Below are 27,843 nucleotides of genomic sequence, written 5' to 3' on the forward strand. Positions count from 1 at the left end.
CTGTAAGCATTTGCCGCTGATGACGCACAACTAACGCCTTATGTTCGTACGGAGTAGGAACACTTCTGTCTTGTTTTCATACAGCTGTTTTCCTGGATGTGTTTCCAGTAGTTCTGCCCATGTTCAGTCCCTCAGCACCACGACAATCATATCATTGACTCAGACTGTGAATGCTGGCTTGTTCACTCTTTAGCGCTGTTAGGTTTTACAATCCAAAATAATGTCATGTGGATTTGTTAATGCAGGTCCCCTGTTTTTTTTTGTTTTTGTTTTTTTACAGCCTAGAAGCCTGTTACATCCTGCACCTTTGACTTTATTTTCATCAGTCCAACCTTTCATTCAATATGATGAAACCCAAAATATGACATGTTTAATGCCTTACAGCACTCATGTTGTTAAAATTTATGAAAACTGTTTATTTTATCATTACACAGATTATCTTCAACCCACTCCTGGAGTACATCACACTCCAAATCCAGAGATTTCTATGATTCTTTAAGTACTTAAGATTGTTGTTTTGTTTTGTTTTTATCCATAGGCTTAACAAAAGATATACCGTGTTGGCTCAGCACTCTCAAACATAATCATTACCATTATTGGGGAAAAAACTGCACTGTTCTTTGTCCCATATTAACAGAACATATAGTTTTTCTAGGCTAAATAATATCAGATATCACCCGGCTTTTATCAAATTGAATTAGTGTTGGATCATAGACTAGTTGAACGTAAAGGCTGCTTGTAAGTGTGTAATCAGAGCAGATATCGTAGCCAGATTCTAAATATCATATGCAAAACTGTATGTTTAATGCATGCAATGTGTGTTTGTGGGTTTGGCAGCCGAAAACCATATCCGATATAGCCTTTTCTCACTAGGATGTTTAGTATTAACATATGAGTAGAGCCATGATTATTAGACACTGGTGCACAGCTTCAGGCGAAATGACTGTTATTTTCAGATGCATTGTGTTTATAATAAAATGTATTCATGCTTGGCTTCATTTATATATGCACACCATGTATATACTGTTACAGGAATGCTCAGCCATTGACAAAACTCCACCAGCCAGTCGAAGCCCTTAAAATCATGCGGTATAAGATATTGATTTTAACTGGAGGTTGGAGCGCTGCCTTTTCTATTAGGAATATACTATCCAGAGTCTGCATTCAGTTCTCCTGCTACTATTTTATATTCTTGAATCATGTATGGCTTGAAACCTTCCCTCTTCCAAATCAATTTTTCAGTTTAGCGTGTTGATGTGTAAGTAGCTCCCAGTAAAGTGTGTTGTATGTTTCTGTATATTAATAAAAATGCAAAGGGCGTCACAATTTGTTTTATTTGACTATTATTTTCCCTTTAATGATCATATTAACTATTATTCAAAAATATAGAGCTCAGGATTGACCAAACAAAATACTTGTTTAAAAGACTAGGATCAATATTGGTAGTTGAGATAAGGACATGATTTACTTGAATTAAATTAAATATGTATTCTCTTCTGTTGTATATTTAGCAATGATTACACTGATTTTTTTTAAATGTTTGTTTTCATATGGAAAGATTGTGTTAATTATAAATGGGGTTATAGGCAAAATACATCTTTACTTAAGTCTAAACCCTTTCGGTCACATTGTGTATGGAACAATGGATATGTTGTTTTTGTTTGTTGTTTAAAGTAATTAACGACCAAATAAACCACTACTTCACTTCATATCATCATTACTTTGAAACCGATCATTGAATTTGGCCACTTGAACAAAACATATATTATCATGTTGCGGACGTAACATACATGGTTGTTTCTGATGGATGGATGTGGAGGTGATGTCTACCCCTGCTCCTTTTTCTTACATTTTGGTCATTTTACTTTTATTTTTATTCTTTTTTTTTTTTTTTTTTTTTACTAACATCTTTCCACTTCCATCCTTGTAGCTCCATCATCTGTATGTCTTTTCTTTCTTTTTTTTATGGTTTAATTACTTTATTTTAACCTATCAACCAACTTTATTAACAGTGTTTCTTTTTTTATTAATCTTTTTTGAGCAATGTAACGGTATGTACAAAGGAATGGAATTGCAGTGCATTCATTATACATTGCCTTTTATATTATATTCCCCCCATGCCCAAACCAACCTCAAGGCCCTCTGAGAAGGGGCAGCAGCAGGAATAAGAACATTATAACAAAGTCTCTGAGTAGTAGAAAATCAATTACAACTACAAGCAGTAACAAATCTGTGATATACAAAAATATCAACTGAGCCAATGGAAATAGAAGAGAGTAAAATATAAATAAGAAAAAAAAAAGACATAGCTTGTAGATACATGTGCCTACTTTAAAATATTAGGCATTACATAGATGTATCAAACGTGAAAATAATTGGTAGACAGAATGAATTAAGACAAAAAACACAAAATAGAGAGTAGGGTGGAGGTGTAAGAGATCAATCTAAAGGCAGTGTCTGTAAAGATTGAAAGTAATCCAAAAAGATTGCCATTTATTAAGAAATGTATGTGAGGAACCTTGTAGTGAGCACACCATCTGTATTTCTTCCACTCTGTCTTAATATCCCTCCATCTCTGCCTGTACCTCTGGATATGACGTGTTTGTTGGTATTTTCTTTGTTGCTAAGGGACCAAAGCACTTCATTTTAACATTTTATTTTACTCCCTCCATTTGGGACCTTTGCAGTGAACAATAAAGTTTTTGCTAAAAATGTATGTTGACAGAATAATATTACACAAAGGTCCTTTGATTGCATTTTCAGATGTAAATTTTCTTCCCCTTCCTTTCGATTACCAGAGACAGTTCTTGTCATACAAAATCACACCGAAAGATAACCTTGTGATTGTGTTGTTTGGATGAAATGAATACTATGAATGCTGGCATATGGACCGTATTGTATTGGACTCTGTAGATGTAAGTATTTGTGCCTCAGTCATAGCGTGACGTGAACCATCTGCCTCTCATCTCTATCACTCCGTGTGCTGAAAGCAGGCATTGTTCAAAGCACTCAAACTAGTCAGTGTATGTTCAAACCAGACAATGTTTCTGCACTCCTGCGAGCCCTTATTACTATGTGTTGAAACCTTTTTTTTTTTTTTTTTTTTTTTAAAGCACTCCAATCAGGCAGCGTATGTGTTGAAAACTGACATAGATGCATCATGGCAAGTTCAGCTGTGAAGGCTTTTAAACGCTGTATGTCTGTTATACTTTTGAGTAAGTGTTGAAATAAATATTCATAATACATTAAGGGTATGTTAAATAAAGTTGATGTATGTATTATAAATCTATTGGGGTGTGACAGTAGATAAACTATACATGAGCAAATGCCAACAATTACTGATTCTTCTGATTAAGACCAGTCTAATAATGGCTGTTGGTTTGGCTTGTATTTAATCGGCACCATTCAGTGTACTGTATATAAAGATGGATATTGCAATGCCATTTCCTTCCACTGTGTAAAAATAAAGCCAAAATAATGCAGTCACTGGAGCTGTCTTGTTGCCTGTGTGATGCAACGTGGAGCAATAGTCGGAACAGTTGAGATGCGATTATTCATTACAGCTGTTTTCTAACATCAAGTAACATTTTAAAATCAAAGTGATCTGTCTGTCCGTCCATCTGTAGGGCTGCACGATTTTACACCTCTTTTGTCCATATATGGTCACTTGTGGCTGCAAGAATCCAACATGGTTACAGGCTGATCGGAAACTACTGGCTTCAAAACAGCAATTCATGAAGCAACAGGTGATGTCATATCCGTAGCGCTGCACAATTTTGACCAAAAATAAAATCCAGATTTTTTCCTCTAAAAACTTGATTTTCAATTCCAATTTCGATTCGGGCTAGTGGTGGCATTTTAGCCAGCATGTCTTTTTTGTGTGCAACCCGAAATACAACACACTGCTCCGACTTGAGTTGCTGGAATAAGTTGGTTATATTTCTGTTATGACAGATACTGCCATCAGACAGAGTTAGCAGCGAGTAATGATTTGGTCTTCATCAGAAACTTCAGTCGTACCAATTCCACACAAACGTCTTGCTCTTGCTATTTTTAGCCACAAACTTCTCATTCTTCTCAGCAAACGCCATTTTTGTACTGGTGTGTGGAGACCAAAGACTGTGGAGACTGTTCTCACAGTTAAGGCAGCCTTACACTGTGCGAGTTTAGAGACGATTTCTCACTCGTGCGACTCTTTCTGGGATCGGGCCCGATGTGCCTCTAATCGTGTGTCGTGCTTTGTGCAGTGTACATGGGGTAAAGAGAAGCGATTAGCACCTCACGACCACCTCACGACCAGCAATCGTGTGTTCGCAAGGAAAACAGAGCTGTTTGAAATCCTGCTCGCTCCTTGTGAGTGTATCGTACTGTCAAAGCAGTGCCACGAACCGATGTGCCTCAAATTCTCACACTGTGCATGCGCGAACACAGACGCGTACAGTAGCGTACAAGCTAACAGTAGCTGGCTATTGTCCTTATGCAGTTTGGCTGTTGCAGCTTACCTCTAGTTCCTGGATGACAGCCCATACTGTCCACGTCTGGACAACCAATGCCTGCACCAAACACATCATTGTCTTCTCTTCTTTTTTGATTCCTCACAGATAATGGCACATATTACCAAAGCAGCTCGTTGGTTTTTGTTTAGCACTACCATTTCATGACTCACACCAATGCACAATCGTCTATATGCACTTTTGGATTCCTTGTATTTTAACGTTGTATTTCCGGATACAACACTCAAACGTGTCGTGCGTCCTGTGGTGTATGGTCCTACAGTGTGAGCAGTCAGGTCGCATACGAACGTTGGTCCGTACAGTGTGAGAACAGGAATCGTGAGCCTGACTGTACGACTGATTCGCACAGTTTGAGATGGAGCTGCGTGCAACGATCGACATAATCGCACAGCGTATGGCCGCTTTTAGGAGGAGGAGCCTACGGTAGCCCAGAGGCGTGCGGCCCGGCGACACAAGAGAGATGAAATTCGATTTGACCCTTTTTTAAACATTGTCCTGATTAAATAACCAATTTTAATTTAAAACCGATTAATTGTGCAGCCCTACATACTAGCATCAACTACCTCTGACGCCTTTTGCTATGTCCCTTTTGTCCATATACGGTCACTTGTTGCTCCAAAAATCCAACATGGTTACAGCCTGATCACAAACTACTGGCTTCAAAGCAGCAATTCATGAAGCGACAGGTGATGTCACATTTCCTCCATTGTTTAATTATATACAGGGTGTCCCATAAGTCTCCATACATAGGAGACAAAATACATATGGTTCTAACATGTATTTCTTTATATTTCTTCTTTATAGTTCTTCAGCAGTAGAGGACACGCATTGAAATGTGTTCCCGACAAAATGGCAGTCATATAGAGTATATTATACAAATAAAAATGGTTTATGTCAAGAAACGTTTATTTTTCCTGTGTATGAAGACTTATGGGACACCCCATACAATCTGTGTGTATCAGTATCATATAATTGATGCCATTGAACATTTGTCATTGAGTTCAGGTGTTGAAAGTGTGATAATCTGATAAAGGAATATGTAAATAACTGTGTTTCTTACTGTGTTAGATATGTGAGTAATGTTAAGGCTGCTGTTTTTACATCAAAGCCCAAGTAACAGAGTCATAAATCAAATGCCCTGGGAAAGTTGAAGAGCTTGGCTTGTTGCACAGACAGATTATTTAGATTTCTGTTTCTGATATTCTCAATGATATGTTACGCTGTCTTTGATATGAAAATTGAACTACTTTGAGCTCTGTATTCCTTATAATCACAGTGATTAAAAACAAATGTTTGCTTTTGGAATCAGATTGAATACCAGCCAGGCTGACTGTTTTTAGACTTGCACAAAATGTAAGCTAAGTACTGATCAAATACTCTCAATCTTTGTGCTTTTCAAAGACACTACTTGAAGTTTTTTTGTAAAAATGAACTTTGATGCGAAGGAAAATAACAGATTTTACTGTTGCTACCAGCTCCAAATGCAAATAGAGAAATTGAACACACAGAAGGCAGGAAGAGAGCAATTGAAGGAAAATGCAGAGGATGAACAGACCACAGACGTAAAAAAAACAACAAAAAAAACCCAGTAGCAGTTTCTTTTTCCTTTTCTTCCCTTTCACCCTCCTTTCCACTCACCCAAATTTAATCAATGTCAAGTGGATCCCTCATTACTCTCTTCCTCCTGCCCTCCGTGGCTGTGAGTTGTGGTGAGTGATGTTGCGTGTGTTGGACTAATATGACTATAAAAGGTTGGGGCCACGGAGCTTTTACACTAATCCGGGTGCAGAGCCTCTTTTATTAGCCCTGCCTGTGTCTGTCTGTCTTTGTGTGGGCATAGATGTGAGTGGGTGAGTGTATCTGCGGGCGAGACAGAACGATAGATATATAAAGATAGAAAAGATAGAAGCAGAGGAAACAGACATAGAAATCCCAAGTGTCCACTGTTCAGATCCCACGCTCTTATCCTCGACTGTCATCTTAGCAGAAACACACTTTCTTGCTCAAGCTCCAGATTCAACTCATATTTTAATTTAAGGAAGTAACCGCCACAAAACTGGTGTGTGCTTCCATGTGTGTCTGTGTCGTCCTTTATCATGCTGTCAAAAGAAACAAATGACCTCAGTCCTCTGCGGACACATTCGGACCTCCTGTGTGACCAAGAATGGGCAGAACTACAGCTGTGAAGATTTCAAGGTTCTTGGCCTTGAACAGTAACAATGTACTCCTCTTGTTTTATCCATTATATATTGTATAAACTAAATCTGGGTCATCATTGTAATGGCCGGTCCTGTAAACCTGTTATTAAAACATATGAAGTTATTGGTTGGAACTTGAATTGTTAAAATGATACCTTTTTAAACTGGCTCGATATACATGCTTTGGTGTCATGGGAAAAAGACGTACAATGTGTAACACCCTACACACATTTCCAAACGTGTTTCTGTGCTGCAGCCTACTGATAAGAATGGTTCTGGCTTATATGACACATGCCGACACAATGTACTGTCCTCTTTGTTGTTGACACTGGCGGGGTTGAAGGAAAGTAATAAGCTGCCCATTTGCAGACACTAAAAAAAAAAAAAGTTATAGGTCAACAGCACTTGGAAAAGGCATTTGTAGACCTAAAATACAGAAATGTATATAGGATTTACATAGAATTGGTTTGTTTTTTATTTTTATCAGTGTTACCTAGGTCCTACAAAATGTTGTCTCATCTTTATAACTCTACTTAGATATTACTGTACATGTTTTAGCTTAACTGAGAAAGGAACGCAGCTGTTTTTAGCACTGTAAAAAAGAGAACACATAATTACACACTTAATCTAATTTTATTTCTATTTTATTCTGGTATGGGCTCAGGCTTACTTGTTTGCCTGTTGCGTGCTCAGTTGCCTCGCAACTGCTCTCCAACAATTGTTCTCATAATATGTTAAGCATTGCTCTGAAGAAGATGGAAAACAACACTGCTTATGTATGTGGAAAAGTCTACATTTGTTCCCCAAATGGAAGATGGAATTATTATGATTATACATTCAATGTTACTGACAGGAGCAGAGTTGTTGCAGGCTAACACTTGTGGATGCTAAAGTCATGTTGAACAGCGGGGTAGGTGTTAAATACCATCCACGCTGTTAAACATGGGCTCTTCTGTGTGGCTCAGATCTGTTTCACATTAAGCAGCTTCCCCCCGAGTGGAAGTGTAGCAATTAAATGTTGTTTAGATGCTGATATTTGAAACATAACTCAAAAGTCATGGAAGACACTGCAAACCAGAGAGGAAGACAAATTGGACACAAGTGTTTTTATGATGCATGCAAAATGAGACTTTTTCTTGTTTTCGTGGTTTGTTTCCTCAAAGCCAGTAAAAGTGTAATGAGTCTACACCATGTAGCGTCCCATTAGCTATTTGTCACCTTTTTAACAGCATTATGTGTGGAGCATAATAGCATAATTGCTTTTTACAGGGACTACATTCAGTTTATTTGATCATTATTGTGATAGTAAAGTTTGTAGGTAGATAAGTTTACGTACATATATGGTATAAACAAGATGTTAGTTATGCTGCTGGGTCTGAATGTGGTTCCATGATGTTATAAGGTTCCGCAAAATTAAGTTTTCTTTCTGGTAACAACCCACTAATGAGAAGTGGTTCTATCACGTACAGTAATGAAGAGACTGGACGCATGGCTGTGAATTTTTGTGTTACCAATGTTACAGTAAAGCGAACTTTTGAACTCTTCTCTGTTCGCTAACAAGCTGTAAGCCCAGTATGACAGCAGGTAATAAAAAAGAAACAAAGATAAGTCAAACATGAAGTCTCCTGCGATTAGACACACATCAGTGAACATACAGTGGGCCCACCATCATGTGGTAGAGAATCAGGTCTTTCATTAGCTTTGCCCAAATACTTCTGTAAAGTGCCCGAGTCATAAATCCCGTGATAAATACAGGGTGAATGTGTACTTCCCACAGCACCTTGACCCACCCTCCTTAATGATGCTGACTGTGATGTTGCAGGCTATTTAAACTGTGTGTGGTTATTGTGTTTTGCAGCTGACAGATGGTGGGAAGGCGGCCAAAGGTGGGATTGCAGTCGGAGACTTGGTTCTGTCGATTGACGGCATCGCCACAGAGGGTATGAACCACCTGGAGGCCCAGAACAAGATCAAAAACTGCACTGGCGACCTCAGCCTCACCCTGCAGAAGTAAGCCAAGAACCCAAAACCAGGGTGTAGAAATCTAATATTGACTGAATGTGCGAATGTGAACAGATAGCCATTTATCTCCGTAACAGTATGGGATCTATATGTTCCTTTCATACACTCCCAAACAACACATCTCAACATCAAATTTAAAGTCCATGCTTCAGTTTTCACCCCAGACATCCCACATACAATACAGGCAGATGTTCACTGTTGTTGTAGGAGTTAATCTTTACTCTCTCAGTAACACCATTAGTTCTGCTCGATTTCTCATTCCCTAAAGAAAAGAGAAATAACTGAAATCACAGCGAGAGCATCACACATGTGGACCACCTCCTGTCCCCCAAGGCCTACTTTTTACTATTTTTTAGACTCTTGTAGTAGAGTAGGGCTGATTTATCACAAGCATTCATCTGTGTGTGTGTCTGTGTGTGTGTGTGTGTGTTGTCATGTGGTTTGAATTGTCTGGCTCTCGCAGGCGTGTGTGTATTTTCATGCTGTTAAATTTTAAAGGCTCCTACATTCGCCCTTTTTACTCCACGATATAAACAGCATCTGCAATGTGATACACGTGAGGTAAAATTCAATAAAGCGATAGCGTTATACATGAAATTACACCGGCTCAAGTAATAAAATACTGTTTTGCACTGAACTTCATGTTCTGTGCTCTCTAGATGACTTTTCATATTTCTTTCACCCTCATTTGTGGCTAACTGAGCATATCCTTTAATTTAACTCCAATTGATGACAGACTAAAGATATTTGCATTTGGTTGAGTGGCAGAAATCGCAAACAGTAATACCACAGGCTTACAGTAACTCAAGGTCAGTGCGTGGGTTTCTATGTGTGTCTGTGCTACTATCATGAAACGATGGTCAAATCAAGTTTATGATGAAGGAAGCAGATTTTAGAATAACACTTACTTTATCTAAAGGTCACTAATGTATAATAAAGCCATGAAAGAGAGTTCATACTTTGAATTATGAGCAAGATTTTACAAGAGGAAGATAGGTGACCACTGAAACTGGAATGGATTTTGCAGAAAACTGTAGCAGTCATATAGTACAGTATTTCAAATACACATTACAGCAGTAGTTCCCAACCTTTTTTGGCTGGTGACCGCATTTTTACAAATTTAACAAAACTAACAAATTTCTTGTGACCCCAGACATTCAAAACGGAGATTTTTTTTTTTTTGGTAAGATTAATTTGTTTTTGATCATGTAATAGTTTGCTATACTACGTTGCAAATAAACGTTGATTTTAGACGACATTTAGTCTATCGAATATATATTATTATGGACGGAGGCAGAAAAGCCAGGTGTAGATTACTGCACAAACTGCGAATTTTATTTTCCTTGGTCAGGATATGTACAGTCAGTCCAGCTTGGATTTACAAGGCTGACAATTAATACTGAACAAACAATAAGTCAAACTATGAATTATGAAAGAACTGCAGCATCTGAAACTGACCACAATGAACATTTGAAAGATAAATAGTACCACAGTGCTTCAGTTTCAGCTTCACAGTTTGTCATGTCTTTTATGGGTTGGGATTGTCTCTGTCAACTCAACATATATTTTTATTAGTAAGTTTTTTTTTATTTTTTTTTTTTTATCAATTACTAGAAATTTCAGGCGACCCCATGTGGAGTCCTGACCCCAAGGTTGAAAAACACTGCATTACAGTCTCTCTAAGCCAGGGGTGTCAAACTCATTTTCTTCCAGGTCCCACATTTAGCTCAATTTGATCTCCAGTGGGTCAGACCAGTCAAATAATAGCATAATAGCCTGTAAATAATGAATACTCCAAATTTTTTATATGCAAAAAATAACATTAAATTATGAAAAGATTTACATTTTATAAACTATCAAAACAAAAAAGATGTGAATAAGCTGAAAAAACTGAAATTTCTGAAGAAAAATAATAAGAAATAATAATAAGAAAAATCTGATCAATATTATGCCTCAACTTATGATTAATACATGTGCATTACAGATCAGATCTACCAAGACACAAAACAGGCAGGATATTGTTAAAATTGCACTTATTTTGCTTTAGACATTTCAGGTTGTTCATATTTGTTCAGGTTATTGATATTTTATGATTAAAGGATATCAGAATTTAATGTTCTTTGCAGTAAATCAGAGAAAAAATTGGTGTTGCCATTATTTATAGGCATGATGTCGTATTATTTTTTTCACATGAAACCAAGAAAGAAATTTGGAGTCATTATTTCAAGGTTATTATACTATTATTTTCGAGTTTGACACCCTTGACTGTTAATATCTTCTGCACTTTGCAAATTCATCCCGCAGGCCAGATTGGAACCTTTGGCGGTCCGGTTTTGGCCCCCAGGCCGCATGTTTGACACCTGTGCTCTAAGCAATGAATGTATGAAGCACCACTGGCTGTTTCTATTTGATGAATGGGGCAGCCATAGATTAGAATGACAAATAATCAAAACACCAGATCCTGATTTGCATTATTATTTTTTCAGTATTATATTACACAACAAAACTCTGCATGTGTTTATATCATTTGTCTCCATTCAACTTTGCTGTCTCTATTTTCAAAGACTTGGCGCATTTTCTATAAAGGTCAATGTGTCGTCTGTGCTTTTGGGACTCTTCTCATAACTGTGAGCGGCCAACATACATATTACAACTATCACAAAGTACATTTTCTCATATTACTCATTCATTTTAGTCATGTTTTTTAATTTCAGTGATAACCACAGCGAGACAGTGGGTCAGAGGACTTTTGATTTTCAGTTACTTCATTTAGCATTTAGGCGCCGCAAAAAAAAAAAAAAAAAAATGTAACTGAACACATCCCGTGTAAGTGTGTGCTTGTTTTCAGTGACCAGTTAACGGATCATCTGCTCTGTATTGGATCGTCTTTGTGGCAGACGTCAGCCCTTGAAGGGTTGATTTACGTCCTATTAGAAACACATGCAATGGCTTATTTCATTAAGTGGCAGGATTATATTATGAAAGCCGTGTGACCAGGGAGCCACTTTGGGGACTTCTGCTTTACTGAGATACTTGAGCATCCCAGAGATTGACAGACTTTATTTACAAAAGTAAATAAGGGTAGCATTTTAGGTTTTGTGTCTGTTTGTTGCTGGCATTCGCTGGTACTGAATTAGACATATTGTGTATTCAATGAGTGTCAGGCATAGGTCAACATCTGGACTTTAATGGGTTTACATGCGTAATGGAAAGAACCAATCTAGTCCTCTGTTTCTGTTAGTTTTTATAGGGATCACTCGCTTTTCTCTTCATTTTTCCTTTCTGCTCGCACATTGTGATTGGGTTTGTCACTGGGTCAGATAGCACAAGGAATGATAACACTGAGAAGATATAGAGAAATGTTGACAATGCATGTGGTGTCTGTATGTGTGTATTTTACCAGGAGACAGGTTGTTATTTCTTTTCCAAATAAAGAGGCGATGGAGGAGGAAGGAACGGGAGAAGAGATGGGCAGCAGATGTGTGAAGGACAAGAAGGAGAAAAGCTGTGAAGTACACTCGTCTCTAGAGAAACAAATGAAACTACCATTAAAACACTAGCTTTGGTGTAATTAATACCAGTTAGAGACGCCAAAAGAGCGTGACTTCAGTATCGCTGCTCCCTTCATCTGAGTTCAAGCGCAGATCTAAGCAAAGTAAAGACAGGTTCAACAGTCAAATAAGGATAAAAAAAAAAAATCTGTGCATCATATCAGAGAAAGAGTTGACTTTAACAAGCAGCACATTAAAGAACGCTTTGATACTCCCCTGTGCTTTTTTTTTTTTTTTTTTTACAGACCTGCTGCAGATTTTTTTTGATGCACTGTAGTCTCTGGCAGTCTCCCTATCAGCTGCTTCCTCTATTCAACATCAGGTTTTTATGTGCCAGAAAACCCACTTAGGAAATACATCAAAGGTTAGTTTATGCTGGTATGTTTCTGTATCTGTGCAATTTTTCCTTTAGGCTTTGGGAGCTATAAAGTTGAGGAATCTTAAGTTTTAGCTTTTATGTTTTATAACATTTCTGTAGATGCTGCTTCACGGGTTTTAGCTTGACTCTGTGCTTTCATAGTAAATATGCATATGTTTTGTCTGAACTGGAGGCTTAGTTTACATCCTAGCATATAGGGCTGAGCTATATTTGTCCACAACAGCAAGTGTCTGCTAATGTACTGTGTAAATTGAATTACATGGCAATAAGTCTGTCAGTTTATCACAGCATCACACATTGGGAAGGGGCTGTTTCTGTGGATGCCAAGAGATCACTATCCCCAACATCACAGATAGTTCACTTATTTTATCTTATCCTAACTTTATTATTGTTCTGTAAGATTGGTTGTGGTGGTACCATGTTGGAAATTTTTTCTCTCACAGATCTTGAGCAGCAGGGAAATAGAAAGTGACAATTTGACTGATGAATGACTAGAGTTTGTTGATTTATCCAAGCATTCACTCTTTACCAGAGTTTTCCTTCTGTCTAGGAATGCACTCTATATTGTTAGGGTTAAAAATAGCTGTCAAAACACAAAATCCTGCTCATGAACTCGGGACCTTTTACAGCTTGTTCATTGTATGTTTGTATGAAGTTCTCATGACAGTGAAGCTTTAAAGCAGGAAAAACAGGAAATAATAGACAATGCATGACCAATAAACTGTCAAGGGAAGGAAATAATCATAACAGTAATCAAAAGGAGTGATGGAGATATGTTTTCCGAAGCCTACAGCTTTTAATCAGTTGCTTGATGTCTGTGGATATCTCCACAGGTGACGATGTTAAAACATCACTGTCTCATATTTAGATTCATAGGAAGCCATAAAATTTTACTCTGATTGCTTATCCATACCCATGGAAATATGCAGTTGAGTTTCTGGGATTTTTCTTTTAGTAAATCCCTTTTCCATGCTCATGTGTCAAACTGAATTCCATCAGATGAGATCAATAAAACAATATCTTGTCTTACTATGAGTGAAACAGTGGACACAGATGGAGCACATGTGTCTATTATAGACGTACACAAACAAATTGACTGTGAAGTTTTTGTACCGTTCATTGAACCTCTTTCTAGCAGGTACAAACAGAAGACAGTGGAAGAGTTTGTTTTGACAGATGAAAACCCAAAAGCAGACATTTATCCCAAGAAAAGCAGAAAAAGGACAAATGGGTAGAAATATAACTCAACTAATATGTGCAATTGAGAGGTAATGGGGACAAAGGCAGTGGGAGGAGTATCAGAGCATGAGGATGCAATAGTGAAAAACAAAATACATTTAGAACAGACATTATCATTACTTTAAATCACGTTTCTTCCACTGTGACAAATACAATTTACAGACAAAAGTATCTGGACACAATGAATTCAGGTGTTTTCCTGCGAACAGGGGCTAGCTTGCAAAATTCTAATGACAAAATAATGTCTTAATATAATTTTGTATTGCAATAAGTGTAACACAATGCGTCATATTGCATAAGAATTATTTTATTCTGTCTTTATGGTTAATTTTGTTTACATTGTCATCTGCACTTACAAAATGTCTCAGATTTTTTGCAATTAATTTGAGTCAGTGTTGAAATTATTATGATTGCAATTAATTGAATTGTAGTTATAAGTATAATGTGAAAAGTTCTGGATTTCTGGAATATTTGTTATGATCTGACAATAAATAATCATTTTAAAACACAAGTAACCATGTAGTTTCATCAGCTGTCATACAGGAAGAAAAATCTACCTTTAAACTTAACAAAAATACCAATTTGACATTCATTTTGATAAATAGTAACAACGACTGACATGGATGTTCATAGTAATATTTCAAAAGAATCGGAATGGGAAAGACCAAGAGACCTAAAAAGTTGAACTTCTCCCTTGGGATCAATAAAGTTAATCTATGTGTATCTGTAATCTGCCCTCTAGTGGACATGTGTAAACCTCCAGGTAGGCTGGATCACATGCTCAGATTATGTCGCTCAGTGGCAGGATTGACATTCTCCTCCCTGCTGCTGTGTCGATCCCACTGTAGTAAATGTACACTGGTATCTGAGCTGTATTGTCTCTGAAAATGTCAGTTTTGACAAAGAAACATCTTTTTCTGTTGCATTTTCTTTTGTCAGTTTAATTTGTTTGACCAAAACAGCTTCTCTCTCATAAAAGTCAGAGTCGCTCCATCCTGTGGTTGATGCTACCCATGAAGAATGTGATTCATTTATGAAAAATATAAGAAAACTAGCCAGGAGTTGTTTTTTTTTTTTTTTTTTTTGCTTATTCCAGAGCGATAGTGGACGGTGCCAGATTTATCTCCTGTGCTGGCACTGTCCTAACGTGTTGAGAGATCTGGTTATGCTCTTATCTTCCAGGTATACACAAATTACCTATGGAAGAATGTGAACTGCGATCCTGGGGTTACAGCATTAATTCAGCAGCCAAACTGAAGTCTGACAGTTGGGCTGAAGTCAAAGCTACAGGAGTCGAACTTAACATCTGAGAAGTTTTTTTTAGGGATTACTGATACAGAAACAAGTTGTGTCCTTGTCGATGGCTTTGTCCTGGAAAAGTCCCACTAGTTCAGCGCAATCACAAAGTTTCAACAATTTAATTATACTCTTCAGCTACGTAATTATTCTCTTTAGAGGTCCACCAAAGTATTAAACTGTTCATTTCAACCAATCATGCCTTCCCTTCACAAAACCACCTTTGTATTTCACTGTTATGCGTTTCGACTGCCAGTGTCTGGCTAAATGCTTTATTCCCCACAGTAAAGTCTTTTAGAAGCCGATTTGACTATTTAATGGGCTTGTGTGCATGTGTGTGTTTGACCGTTTTGTACAAGCAGTGGCACAGTCTCAAAGTTGTGATGCGTTTGAGGGGCTTAAAAAGTTCGCTCTTGACTCCTTTTGGCCTGATGCGTTCACCCGTATCTACGTGGGCACATCATACAAACGCAAAGCAAATTAATTTGAGTGAACGGGCTCTCATAAAAAGTTTTGAGGCAGCTTTTGTGTTGTGCCGAGTTAATTGGTTCCAACTCCTCTTTATATCGGCGACGAAATCTCACCCTATTGAAAGGAGCTCAAACAGGATAATTACAGTGTTACAGTGAAGTGACCGAGTGTGTCAGTGGTGGAGCCGTCACACACATTTATAATGGTTGAGTCCCATGCATTCATGTAGAAAACCACAAGGACAAACCAGAGTAAGTTATACGCAAACACTATCAGGTTTTGTTTCTCTTCTATGTATGTGTGTGTGTGTAAATGTTGTAACACTATGGAACAACTCAGTCACTGTTGTTACTCTGCAGTGGCACCAACTTCACTCATGCAGAGACACACAGGGATTTTAACACACCCCAGCACTTTCTGCCCTGCATATAACTACCTAAATTAAGGTGAAGAATAATGGTAGTGATATTGTTTGTGGCAGTTGGTATGGTTCAGTCCACATGTGCGCACAAACCATCAGACACACTCTAGCAAGCGCAGTTGCACAGATCTCACACTGGCAGCTGCTTGAGTTATTTTGAGTCTGGAAGTTGGCTCTGAGTGTCTGGGTAAGTGGGCGGGCAAGGGAAGTTTATGTAGCATTGGGGTATACATTTTCACTCTGTTTACACTGTGTTCTTTGAATAGAGACAACACGATCCCTTGGTTATGCACACATATGTTGGTGAACATATGTGCCCGGTAAACACACGCATACATACTAGAGATGTCAGTTTACCTGGTGTTGAAGACCGCCCACTGCTCTGTTATAAGTGTCTGTCTGCTTATAACAAACATTTTCAGTACAGTAGACATAGTGTATAAAGCTACTCACAAACATTTATTTGAAATCTGATTCTGAATATATACACGAATACACCGATAGTTTATTTAAAACCTCAAGTTGTTTGTTTATCCCTGTGTGTTATGGAATCGGATCAGATCAGCAAAGCAGATGTATTAGTTTGCGTAGTTTGTCATGTGATGTTGCAGAGGTATGTATCAGTTACCTGTTTATAGGGAAGACCTTGATCAAATGATGCCTGTTTTCGAGCTTACACTTTGAAATAAAACCCAGAATAGATGGTATGCTCACTTGGAGCTGACCTGCGGGTAACAAGAACAGCATGTTTGAAGGAGTTTGGCTTGCAAGGAGCGAGATAATTGCATTTCCTGGTCGAGAGGGTGAAGATACTGTAGTTGTGCTAACATACCTGAGCATCTATACAGTTCCAGTAAAGATAAAATAATATCTCTGTGATGATGAAGATGGTGTTATATTGACAGATAAAGCCTCAACTCTTTATTCTAACCATAATATCTAAAAAACATAAAATTAAAACCACCAATGAACTCACACATAAGGATGTTATTGCCCGTTACACCAATATGCATATAAGGAAATAAGGAATAAAACACCTAATAAAAGTAGTTCAGATTTGGCAGATATTGGTGTAATTGTGGCGTGATTTGAAACATGTGCGACATGCGCTGTAGCTGCAGAACCTCACCGCTCCGTGTAAATCCTCTGTACTAATAGACAGCGTCGACACAGCTGCCATTGTCACTTACTCGACGCTGATATTCGCTCAAGTTGTTTCAAAGCCAAGACTGCTAAACTGGACTCACCTGTCTCTGTCTTTCACTAACTGGCAGTATTTGCCAAAGATCATCTAAAACTGATGGCCTTCATCTTTGGCTAGGCTTGTAGTATTCGCCAGTAATATCCTAATACCAAGAGAATGCAGCTACAGTTAGACACACCTGTCTCTGCCTGTCTTTAGCTCCTCGTTGTTTTTGCCAAAGAAAATACAAATCCCAAGAACATTAGGGGTTTGTGGAGGTAGCCCACGGATATTCCGAAGCCAAGATCGCCGTGTTAAGCTCATCTGTCTCTGTTTTTTTAATTTTTCGTTGCTATATGCCAAATATATCTTACTGTAAGCCAAGAGCGCTCATCTTTCAGCCAGCCAGCATTGTTGAATGATAGATGCAGCTGGAACAGTGTGAACGATCAAGAATTATAAGATGCTGCGTAATTATTATAAATGGGTCTGAGGGTGTGAGGCAGAGTCTGAACATAAACTGTAGACTCAGCAATTTTCTTCCAAATAAAATAAACTTCTAATTGTACGCATACATGACTCTATCATAAATTGTAATCAGCATGTTTTGAAACATAATACAATTACTAAGCAATTTTGTCGTCTTGTTCAGTTCTCACATTAAGTTGCAGTTAAGGTCTGCTGTTATCAGTTCAGATTGGCTGGGAGAAATTTACATTCAGCCAGATGACTCACTATGTGTTTATTTTTGCTACAGTTTTATGACATAACCAGATGACACCATGGTTAACTCAGTCACAGTGTGCAATCCACAGATGCATGTGTGGTTTTGGGATCACACATTTGTGCTCCTGTTATGTCTATTACTTTTTAACACAAAATTCTTAAGGGTTTTGTGTGAATAAAAATGCATATTTTTTTGTGTGCCCCTTGCACATGTTCATCCTTTTTGTTGATCTCAGTGTGCTGTCCTGCTTAAAATATAGAAAGAAAAGTGAAAAAAATAAAAGAAGTTGAAGGAATTCCATTATCTAAAGTATTTGTTTAACCCATAAAGACCCAAACATCCACTGGCGACCAAAAGCATCTGCTGATCTAAACTGTTTAATATCTATTGGTCCACTAATCAATACATCAATCAATCATCTATCAATACATGTAAATAATTGGTGTAAAATACAGTTTGTCATTTTTTCATGGTCATCAGATATGACCCATTTGGACATAAAGAGGCTCCGTAGTGAATGTGGAAACACTATTATCTTCTGCAACATTGATTTACCAGTAAAACCCATGGAGCTGGATCAATGACAGTGGATGGACACGCTTGGTTTATGTCCAGTTAATGATAGATTTTGCTGAAAGAGTAACTTTTTATTCAGTTTTTTTCTGTTTCTGATATAATAACCCTCAACTTTAATCTGAGCTTTTATGAACATTTACACAATCAGTAAATTAAATGTAGGAAAATACCTGATTTTCACAGAAAAAATGCTAAATAAAGAAGATAATATTACAATAAATGGTGATAAATTATTTAAGAAATATTAAATATGGAGAAAAATTTGGAAATTGCCACAAAAGTAGCACAGGGTCTTTATAGGTTAATATGAAGACCAGATTTGTCGTCAGTTTTGCTGTCATATAAGTCCGTTTGACTGCGTTTCCCAGAGACAACTGAAGAGCAGCGTGAGTTCAGGGAGTCTCCTTCAAGGAGACGAGAAAGAGGAAGCAACAGTGGGCTCAGGTAAACAGAAACAGAACACTGGACATCCAATGGAGTCAAAAATAAATCTTGTGTCTCTGTGTGTGAATCTCTCTTGAGTGGAACTGACTCGCAATGATATCTGTAAAACCTCTGAGCAGACCCGGGGCCAGATGTTGAATATGGAAAATACTTCCTGGTCCAGCTGTGGATCATTTTGATAGGCAGGCTGTCTCAGGACTGAGTTTTGGACACAGTTTGAACTCTGTCTCTTTAACTTGTTTCTCTTTCTGCATGAATTGTTTCTGTTTGAAGTGCTTTATAAAATAACTGTGAAGTGCTAGAGAGGAAAAAGCATCAACTCTACAATAAATTCCACTTTCCGCCTGTCTTACTCATATTAAATACACATTTGAGTAGTTTTTGTATGGTTTGCTCTGATGCTGAGGACACACAATATTGATATAGTAACTAAATAATTATATATATGACTTCAAAGCTGAACATGTGGTCCAGGCACAACAAACCCCGCCCTTCGCAGGTACTGTAACTTATTTTGGCATTGATCCAGCTGATGTCATCATGTCTATGTGTGTCCTGATGTCAGCGTATCAGTTGCCTCTATATACAATCACAGAAAAAAAATTATTAGACCATCAAAAGTCATCAAAAACAATGATTATGCAATCAATTACTAACTCCTGTGTGTATCATGTGACTAAAACAGACAGAAAAGAAAATATGGAATTCCTAAAAGCACTGTTTTTGTCAGTACAATGCCATAGCTATTGATGTAAGAACTGAAGTGATTTTGGTTATTATCAAGAAAACATGGAAAATGGATAGATGTCAGCTCTTGATTTAAACTGTTATAAGCTATTTTTGTTGTTATCATTATATTTGTCCAAACAAATGTACCTTTAGTTGTACCAGACATTAAAATGAGCAAGAAATTGAAGAAAACAAGGGTGGTCTAATATTTTTTTCCATGACTGTATGTGCCAAGTTTGAAGTAAATTGAAACAAAATTGATGTTTTTACAGACAAGAAGTGCGAAATGTCGCCCATTATAAGTAAGTGGGAGAAATTTTGTTTTTTTTTAAATTCAATAAAAATTTCAACTTTGACCTATTTTTCCCAAAATATAACCACATCTATTCTGGGTCACTGGCAATCTGTAAACCTAGTTTGGTGTGAATTCAACCAACAGTTTTGCTGCTATAGACATTTTAAATTTCGCTCATTATAAGTAAATGGGGGAAAAAAAGATTTTAAAAATTCATGAAAAATTTGAACTTTGACCTACTGTTCCCAAAATGTAATCACACCTATTCTGGATCACTGGCAATCTATAAACCCAATTACGTATGAATTCAACCAATAGTTTTGCTGCTAGAGCGGTAACAAACAAACAAACAAACCAACCAACCCAAAAACACTATCCCTTGCCTCCCCTTCAGGGATAATAAATCTATAGCATCTAAAATCCTTTTAATCTGAAGCCTCTGCTGTATATTTCCCATCCCATTAGGGGCCCTCTCATGTGGAAGTTCTCATCCAGTTTTGGGCCCCAAAATGTACAGATTTTGCCTTCAAGGCTGGGATTCCTTAACAGCTTCTGCCTGGGGCCCACACTTAAAACAACACAGGCTCCATCTAAGCATCATGAAATCACACCACATGCAGCGGTTGTTTTAGGATGTCGAAGGTTCCAAGGTTCAGCCAGTGTTGTGTAATTTTCAAAAACACAGTATTAATGTATTGTAAGTAACTTTGACAGCGCAGACATAATCTTGATGAACCTTTCTTTGCTCTGGAGACTGATGTAGTGTTTTTCTGCTCCTGGCGTTGTATGCTTCAAGTCAAGGTTGTCAAAGCTTGTTTGTCAGTCATCTCCGGTGAGAGAGAAGGCTCATTTATGTGTTGAAATATCATTTATGTCTTTCACAAACAAGCCGGTTTCAATCCAGTCACCACCCATGGAGTCATTAGTTTATTCAATTACACCTTAAATGCTTTAACCCTTTAACCCCTGAGACATTATTTCAGGTAAACGTGCTGCTGTGAATTTGCGTCTGTTTCAGTGTCATAAAAGCTTCTGTGAGTATGTGCTTGTGTGCCTTTTCTTCAGTGGTTTTTGTTTTACTGTATGTTTAAGGGTCAAAACAAGGTGGAATAACAGAAAAAGACAAAGAGAAGAACTGAAGTTTTACAGGTTTTTACTAAATAAGGCACTCAGAATGTACATCAGTAAGAGATTTAGGATGTTGAACATGAACTGTGAACTGGAATACACTGAACAAAAACAAGTATTTGAATTTTGCCCAGTAGTTTTTGTTTTGGGCTCTTTTTTTCTAAATCAGTCCAGCTGCTTTTTGGCACCTGGTTGAACTCCAAAAACCAGTTACACAGTCAAAATACAGGAAAAAGACAGTAACACTGTAAACAACAGTAAAAACAACAAGGAAATCTGTGTTTTGTTTTGTTTTTTAAAAAAAAAGCCCTATAGTGAGTTGGTCTTACTCACTACTTTGTGTTTTGACCCCCATTCCACACACGGAGGGGGGGGGTGCATTGAGCATGCTCAGATGTCTGTCAAAAGAACAAGGTCTATTCTATCAGTGCATTCTGAAATTTCTCCTATTGAGCAAATGGTTGAGATTTTATGAATATTTAAAATAAATCACACATTCAGAATGCTCACCACAGACACGTCAGGGGTTAAAGGGTTAAATAATGATGGCAGCCTTAAGTGTGGGAGTTACCATGAAGTTAGAGCTGAGGTATGAATGACCATTAATGGGGAAGAGTCATTAACAGTGATTTTTAAACCCTGTAAATGTTATGTTTGTCGAAAAGTCCTTCCCCGTGTGTCTGTCTTTATGTCTCCATGTGAGCTCCTTTGTTTACATGGACATCTTGTACTCCTTGGTCAGTCTACTGAGAAACAACACTATAAAAGTTTAAATTAGATTTCAGAAGACAACACAGTCCACCGTTTTACTGCCCTGTCACAGAACAAACGGAACACAACTTCCTCCTATAGACCAGCAAACCAGACAATCGCATTACTCTTCTGTGTAAAAATAAAACATCTGTCCTCTCTGGCTTTACAAGATATATATTTACATGAACGTTATGTAACATAAAAATACTTTTACAATCTTTGGAGAACATCTAAGAAGAATAAAAGTTCCTAGACAGTTCATCTGTTTTATTGCCTTTAATTATATGAAATGTGTTGTGAGACTGGATCTATATGTTAACAGCAGTAACTTTATTTTGAATTTTCATTGAGTGTATTAGATTTTACAGCTCCTTGTCTTGTATATATGTCTTTTCCACTGCATTCACTGCATTTGCTGTTTAATGGTGCTCATGTTTTCCATTGTCCAAACTCATAAATTTCTATACACCCTCCTTTATTTTTAAATTTACACTGCTGTCTTCTTTTTTTTTTTTTTTTTTTTTTTTTTTTTTTTTTGAGCTGTAGTAGTTTGTACCTTCTCTTCCTTTGAATTTAGTGAGTATTATTCTGTGAGGACATACTGCTCACCCCTGCTCCTGTGCTCGGTCGGGGTTTTGATACCGTTGACCTGCAGGCTGTTGGAGACATTGCCTCCCCTCTTTCAGAGTTTAACTTAATGTGCCTGTTTCCTCTCGTGGTCTACTTTTAAGACTCCTTAGGGCACTAGGGTGTACTGCTGCATGTTTTTGTTAGAAAGTTAGGTACTACAAAATGCGCTTGTTTGTTGCTGCGTAACCACAGGAAACACAGTGGCAGCATTTGCGGGTTTTAAGTCTCATTTCAGTGGACGCCTGTGCGATAACCCACAATTAGACGATTGGATGTTATGTGTAATTTTAGTCAATCAGCAATTATTCACAAGTAACCAAGGTTATTGTCGTTAACAAAGACTAACAAATTGATGAAAAATACAATTGTAAAATCTTTTTTGTTAACTGAAATAAATAAAAACTATAATTAAAAAAAAAAAATTATAACTAACTGAAACTGTATTGTGTTTACAAAACTAAAATGTATAAAAATTACAGATAAAATTCCCTTTGTTTTCGTCTTCGTCAATGTCTGATTGATATGAAATCGATTTATTTTGCTCAAGCAATTTTTAGCTGGTGGCACCATACGACACTTCATGGCCCGTCACTTCTCGTCACTTGTGGTTTGGATTCGGCTTCTCCTTCCCACTCTACCTGGAAACATGGAGACTAAAGTTGGGAGAAAGCAGCAGAGTCCTGTATGGGATTTATGGGAATACGATGGCCAAGAAGATAAAAAATATGAAAAAACTAAAACTACGCATTTAGAAAAAAACGAAAACTAGTAAAAACTAGCAAACCTGCTCCAAAAACTAATTAAAACTAATTGAATTAAAGAGAAAAAAGTCAAAACTAAATAAAACTAAACTATAATGAAAAATCCAAAAACTTGCAAGTAACAGATATCAAACCAACAACAGAGTATTGACCTGAATGTGTCAATTATGAGGAAGAAATAGGTGGATTTCCATCTGGAAAAACAGTGGGCAGGTAACTATGATTCACCCTCAGGCTTCTTGTCTAGCCATATTGATCTAAAACAAGGATACAGGAGACTAAACATAACAGCAGATATGATGATGCATGTTGTGTAGACTGCCTTAGTGTGATAATGTTGCACTGGATCCACTAATAGTGCAGCAATCACTCTATAATAAGGGAAATTTTCTCCTCTGCAACTGTGTTTATCCAAAAATACAGACGTTTTCTCAGATTATTCAACTGAGTAATGTTTTCGTGGCAAAAATGTGACAGTTTTAACATATTTTCCTTTCGTCTGCTCAGTGTCAGAGCTTCTTTTAGGAGTGCTAGTGAAGTCATACTCAGCTGAAAAGCCTGTCGAGGCCTCTGTAGATATGGAAGTAGGAGGTAGCGGATAAGGAAAGGGGGGGAGGATCGCTTTCTTTCCTGTTCTCTGTAACTCATAGACTCACACTGAGCACACACACATCTCCAGTACTTGCTCTGTGGGTGAACCCTGTCTCCTATGGTCCTGCCTAATGTGAGACCTGATAAAGACAGGCAGGCTCAGCTTCCAGATCTATTTAAAGGTCAGTTCATGATAAACTCACACATGGGTCTCAAAATAGCAGAGGAATAACGCAGTTGTTTTTGGATTTAATCACCCCAGTAATGGAATGTGGCAAGGTGAAGTGAGAGAAAAAGTGATCATGTTTTTTGTTTTTTTTTTTTTTGTTTTTTTACTTGTCATTTTTCTGTTTCGCTCGATGCTACATTCAAGAACAAACACATACACTTACTTACTGAAGACACCCAAATGGTGAGCCACACATGGCAATAATTCTTTCCGTCACTGTGTTCTTACACGGTGCCCTGGCCTCCTCTCCTGGTCACGTTGGTCTGTCTGCTTCAGTTTAAGGTAAAACTAAAAAAGCCCTGAAACCAAACCAGCCCACTCTTTTTCCCCCTTTTTTTTCCTAATAAGGCACAGAAAGAGAAATAAATAGACTCAGGGCTCAGAGTGTCCCACCTTCAGGAATGACGACTGCATACATTTTAGAGGACTTTGCTTTAATAATGATTTTCTTTTCTTTTGTTTAACAAAGGGTGATCTCATTCTAGGGGAAGGAGAAAGAAGAGGGAAACTGCTTAAAAGACAGGAAAGAGTACGTAAGAGGAGCAGAGTGAGATAATTGAAACAGAAGAGGGAAGAGTGTAAAGGTGCATAGAGATGGAATAAGAAAGAGAGAGAGGAAAAGATTAACAGCACACTGAGGAATGATAACAGGTACGGGTTTTTTTTAGCTACACTATAACTGAAAAAACACACTTAATGCTACAGTTATACCTGTGCATAAATTATCAAACTGTTTAAAGAGTGAAAATGCAAGTGCCTCCCATCTATTCTCTGGTGTTGTTAAAAAACAAAAAAACAAACAAAAAAAACACACCTTATCTCATTAATGTCAGGGTCAGTAACAAACAAGAGTTTGTACCAGCATGTAAAGACATAAAGTAAAATGTATTAACCATTTTTAATTTAATTTATTTAACTCATATAATTTGCCCAGAAGTAGCTGGGATAGGCTCCAGTGATCACATGACCCTAGTGAGGATAAACCGGGTTCAGAAAATGAATGAATGAATGAACTCATATAATAAGAAAGAATGCAGAAAGTGCTGAATTGAATAATTTCAATCATTAATTTTGAATAAATTAACTTAAAGTGTGCTGATTTTGCTGGCCTGAAAATGTGTCTCTATTAAGTGCAAATTGAAAAGAACTTATTATTTCCTTATTACTATTATGTCTTTTGAGAGCACTCTTTCATTGTAATGTTTTTAAGTTCTTTGTTCATTTATACTATTGTTAAGTACATCTGAGTGCTGCTACATCAAAAAATTTCACTTAACCCTTTATCAGGCAAGTGACTATTTTTGGTCATTTTTGAATACATTACAAGACAGTAACAGCAACAGTTCCAGTGAGGACACAGAGTCAACAATCTCTGGTCCAATGTGGTCTATAGGGTCTGTAAGGTCCACCTCTGCATGAACAGTGAGTGTACCTGCTTTGTTAGGTACCATGAAGTAATGGTACTAATGTAAGGAATGATCTTCAAAGGGATAATGTGGATGTTTATGTTGGTCTAATGTTCAAAAATATATGTTCCTTTCACCTTACATGTGTTTTTCTTGTATTATTTGTATATACTTCTTGAGTTTGTTTATTTATTTACTTATTACTACATACGGGCAAAGAACCAAATATGGTAGCTTCACTGACTTTAATTTTCTACATGACAATTCAAAAAATGTGAAGAGTTTCACAAAAGTAATAAAGTCTTGTTATGTTTTCCAATAACACACCAAGATTGAAATGTTAAATTTCACAGTTTTTCTATGAGTGTCCTATAAAGTGTTAAAATTAGATTATAGCTTGCAAAAATTGTCTGCAATTTAGACAAACACAACCAGAGACTCAAACCAAATAGACATGGCCGATGTCTGTATTCAGAGCGTCCTTACAGGTGCAGATGCTGTGCAGTGTATAAACTGGTCTATGCAGTCTTTGTTATTTCACTACCACAGTAACGGTGCGAGGACCAACCCTACATGCCTGAAATCACTGTCACCGCTCCCTGAACAATGTGCCACTGTGTGTGTGTGTGTGTGTGTGTGTGTGTGTGTGTGTATTTGTGCAGGGGAATGTGCATGTCAAATGGCCCTTGTCAGTTCACTACCTTTAACGATTCTGTCATCCAAATGGCAGCACACTTCATTTAAGACCTGTTTTATGTCCAAACACAATGATGTGTGTGTAGCTCACACTAGATCAGTCACTAAATGAGACAGACAGATATTGAAACGGCTATTTGCAAGCATGTGTGTGTTTGTAATTTTCAGGCTACGCCCATGTTCATAGTTTCAGTGTTTGTGAAACTATGCAAAACCGACAACGGAAAATGTAAAATACACTTTATTAGAAGTCACACACCAAGGCAGTGTATGACAGATCACTTCCACTTGTAAAATTTCTTCATACATGCATAACTTTATTGTATACTTGTCTGCATCTGTAACTAACAGATTCCAGTCAGTATCACCTCTTTGACAACGCCAGTTTACACGTCAAAAACACACACAAACACGTGCACGTAGGCGAGCAACCTCTTACTGATTCAGAACGGCTTGGTTCTTGTTGGTGAAGTTGATGGCATGTCAGGGCACAGCCGTGGAAACATCGGTCAATGATCTCACCCAAGTAAGAATAGACCTCAGAGATTAAATACAAATGCACAACTGAGAACACAGAACAGCCGCATGCTCAGGGGTATTTGGAGAGGAAATGAAAAGGACGGAACATCCCACAAGATATGACACATGAAGTTCATGTGGGAAAATTTGTACAAGAAAGGTAATCATCAATTTTGTCAAACACTTGTACTCCAGCACCATGCAGTACAATAATACACACCAGATGAAGAAAGGCTGAGAATGAGTTATTTTTCTGTTATCGACACAACAGGAACACCTTATCACATGCATTTCAGCATCAATTTATATTCAATCACAAATTCTCATGTGCAGGTGCATAAACAGATGAATATTATTCAGTTTACAGTATTAATCGTGTTGTCTTATATGGTCGTGTTATTTATTTTGTTGGATATCTTGTTGTTTAGTTGATTTTATATATAGTCTATATAAGAAAAAGCAGTGTTTTAGCAAGTACAGATTGGAAAAGCTAATGAAAGCATGAGGTCGTAGTTATGAAAAAAAGCTTTGAATCTCAAAAAAAGAAAAAAAAATTAAACAACAACAATTTCCAGTAAACTGAGCAAACATGTTGGAAATGGTTACACACACACACTAATGCAGTAAACCCAGTACTTTATGTCTAGTAGAAGTACAATAAATATTTTCTTTAATTATTTCGATGCTTAACGAAATATGGAAATATGTTAAAGCGCCACCACTCCGACCACAGCCTGCACTCGGATGCGGTAGAATATCAAAGCGAAACCAAAATAGCCTCAATCATGAAGAATTGCTGGGGAAACTCTGAAACAGACTCACACGAACAGACCAATTGCTGTATTATACAATTTAAAACTCCCATGAATGTGAAGTGGAGTGAAGGAAATGCAGACCCGTAGAGGCTGACAGATAACATGGAACATGCACGGTTACAACTGCAAACACAAAGAACAGAAACTCCTATAGCTGCTGCTCATAAACTATGAATCAAGTTAGTGCTTGGTGGGTCTGCATACTGAGTGGAAACATGCATACAGACGTAGAACACAGTAAATACTTCCATTGGGTGTGTAGGAGACATG

The 27,843-nt window shown here is 37.4% G+C and overlaps 1 protein-coding gene across 6 annotated transcripts in view; it reads left to right on the forward strand.

The window, feature by feature from the left end:
- pdlim5a (PDZ and LIM domain 5a) overlaps positions 1-27,843 on the forward strand; it is a 73,208-nt gene that overhangs the window by 16,329 nt on the left and 29,036 nt on the right. For all 6 annotated transcript variants that reach the window (XM_030144042.1, XM_030144041.1, XM_030144043.1 and 3 more), the window contains exon 3: positions 8,571-8,722. In XM_030144042.1, coding sequence (XP_029999902.1) covers positions 8,571-8,722 — 152 coding nt within the window. The remainder of the gene's footprint in view (positions 1-8,570; positions 8,723-27,843) is intronic.

This window comes from Sphaeramia orbicularis, chromosome 9, assembly GCF_902148855.1.
Source record: "Sphaeramia orbicularis chromosome 9, fSphaOr1.1, whole genome shotgun sequence".
Classification (NCBI taxonomy): domain Eukaryota; kingdom Metazoa; phylum Chordata; class Actinopteri; order Kurtiformes; family Apogonidae; genus Sphaeramia; species Sphaeramia orbicularis.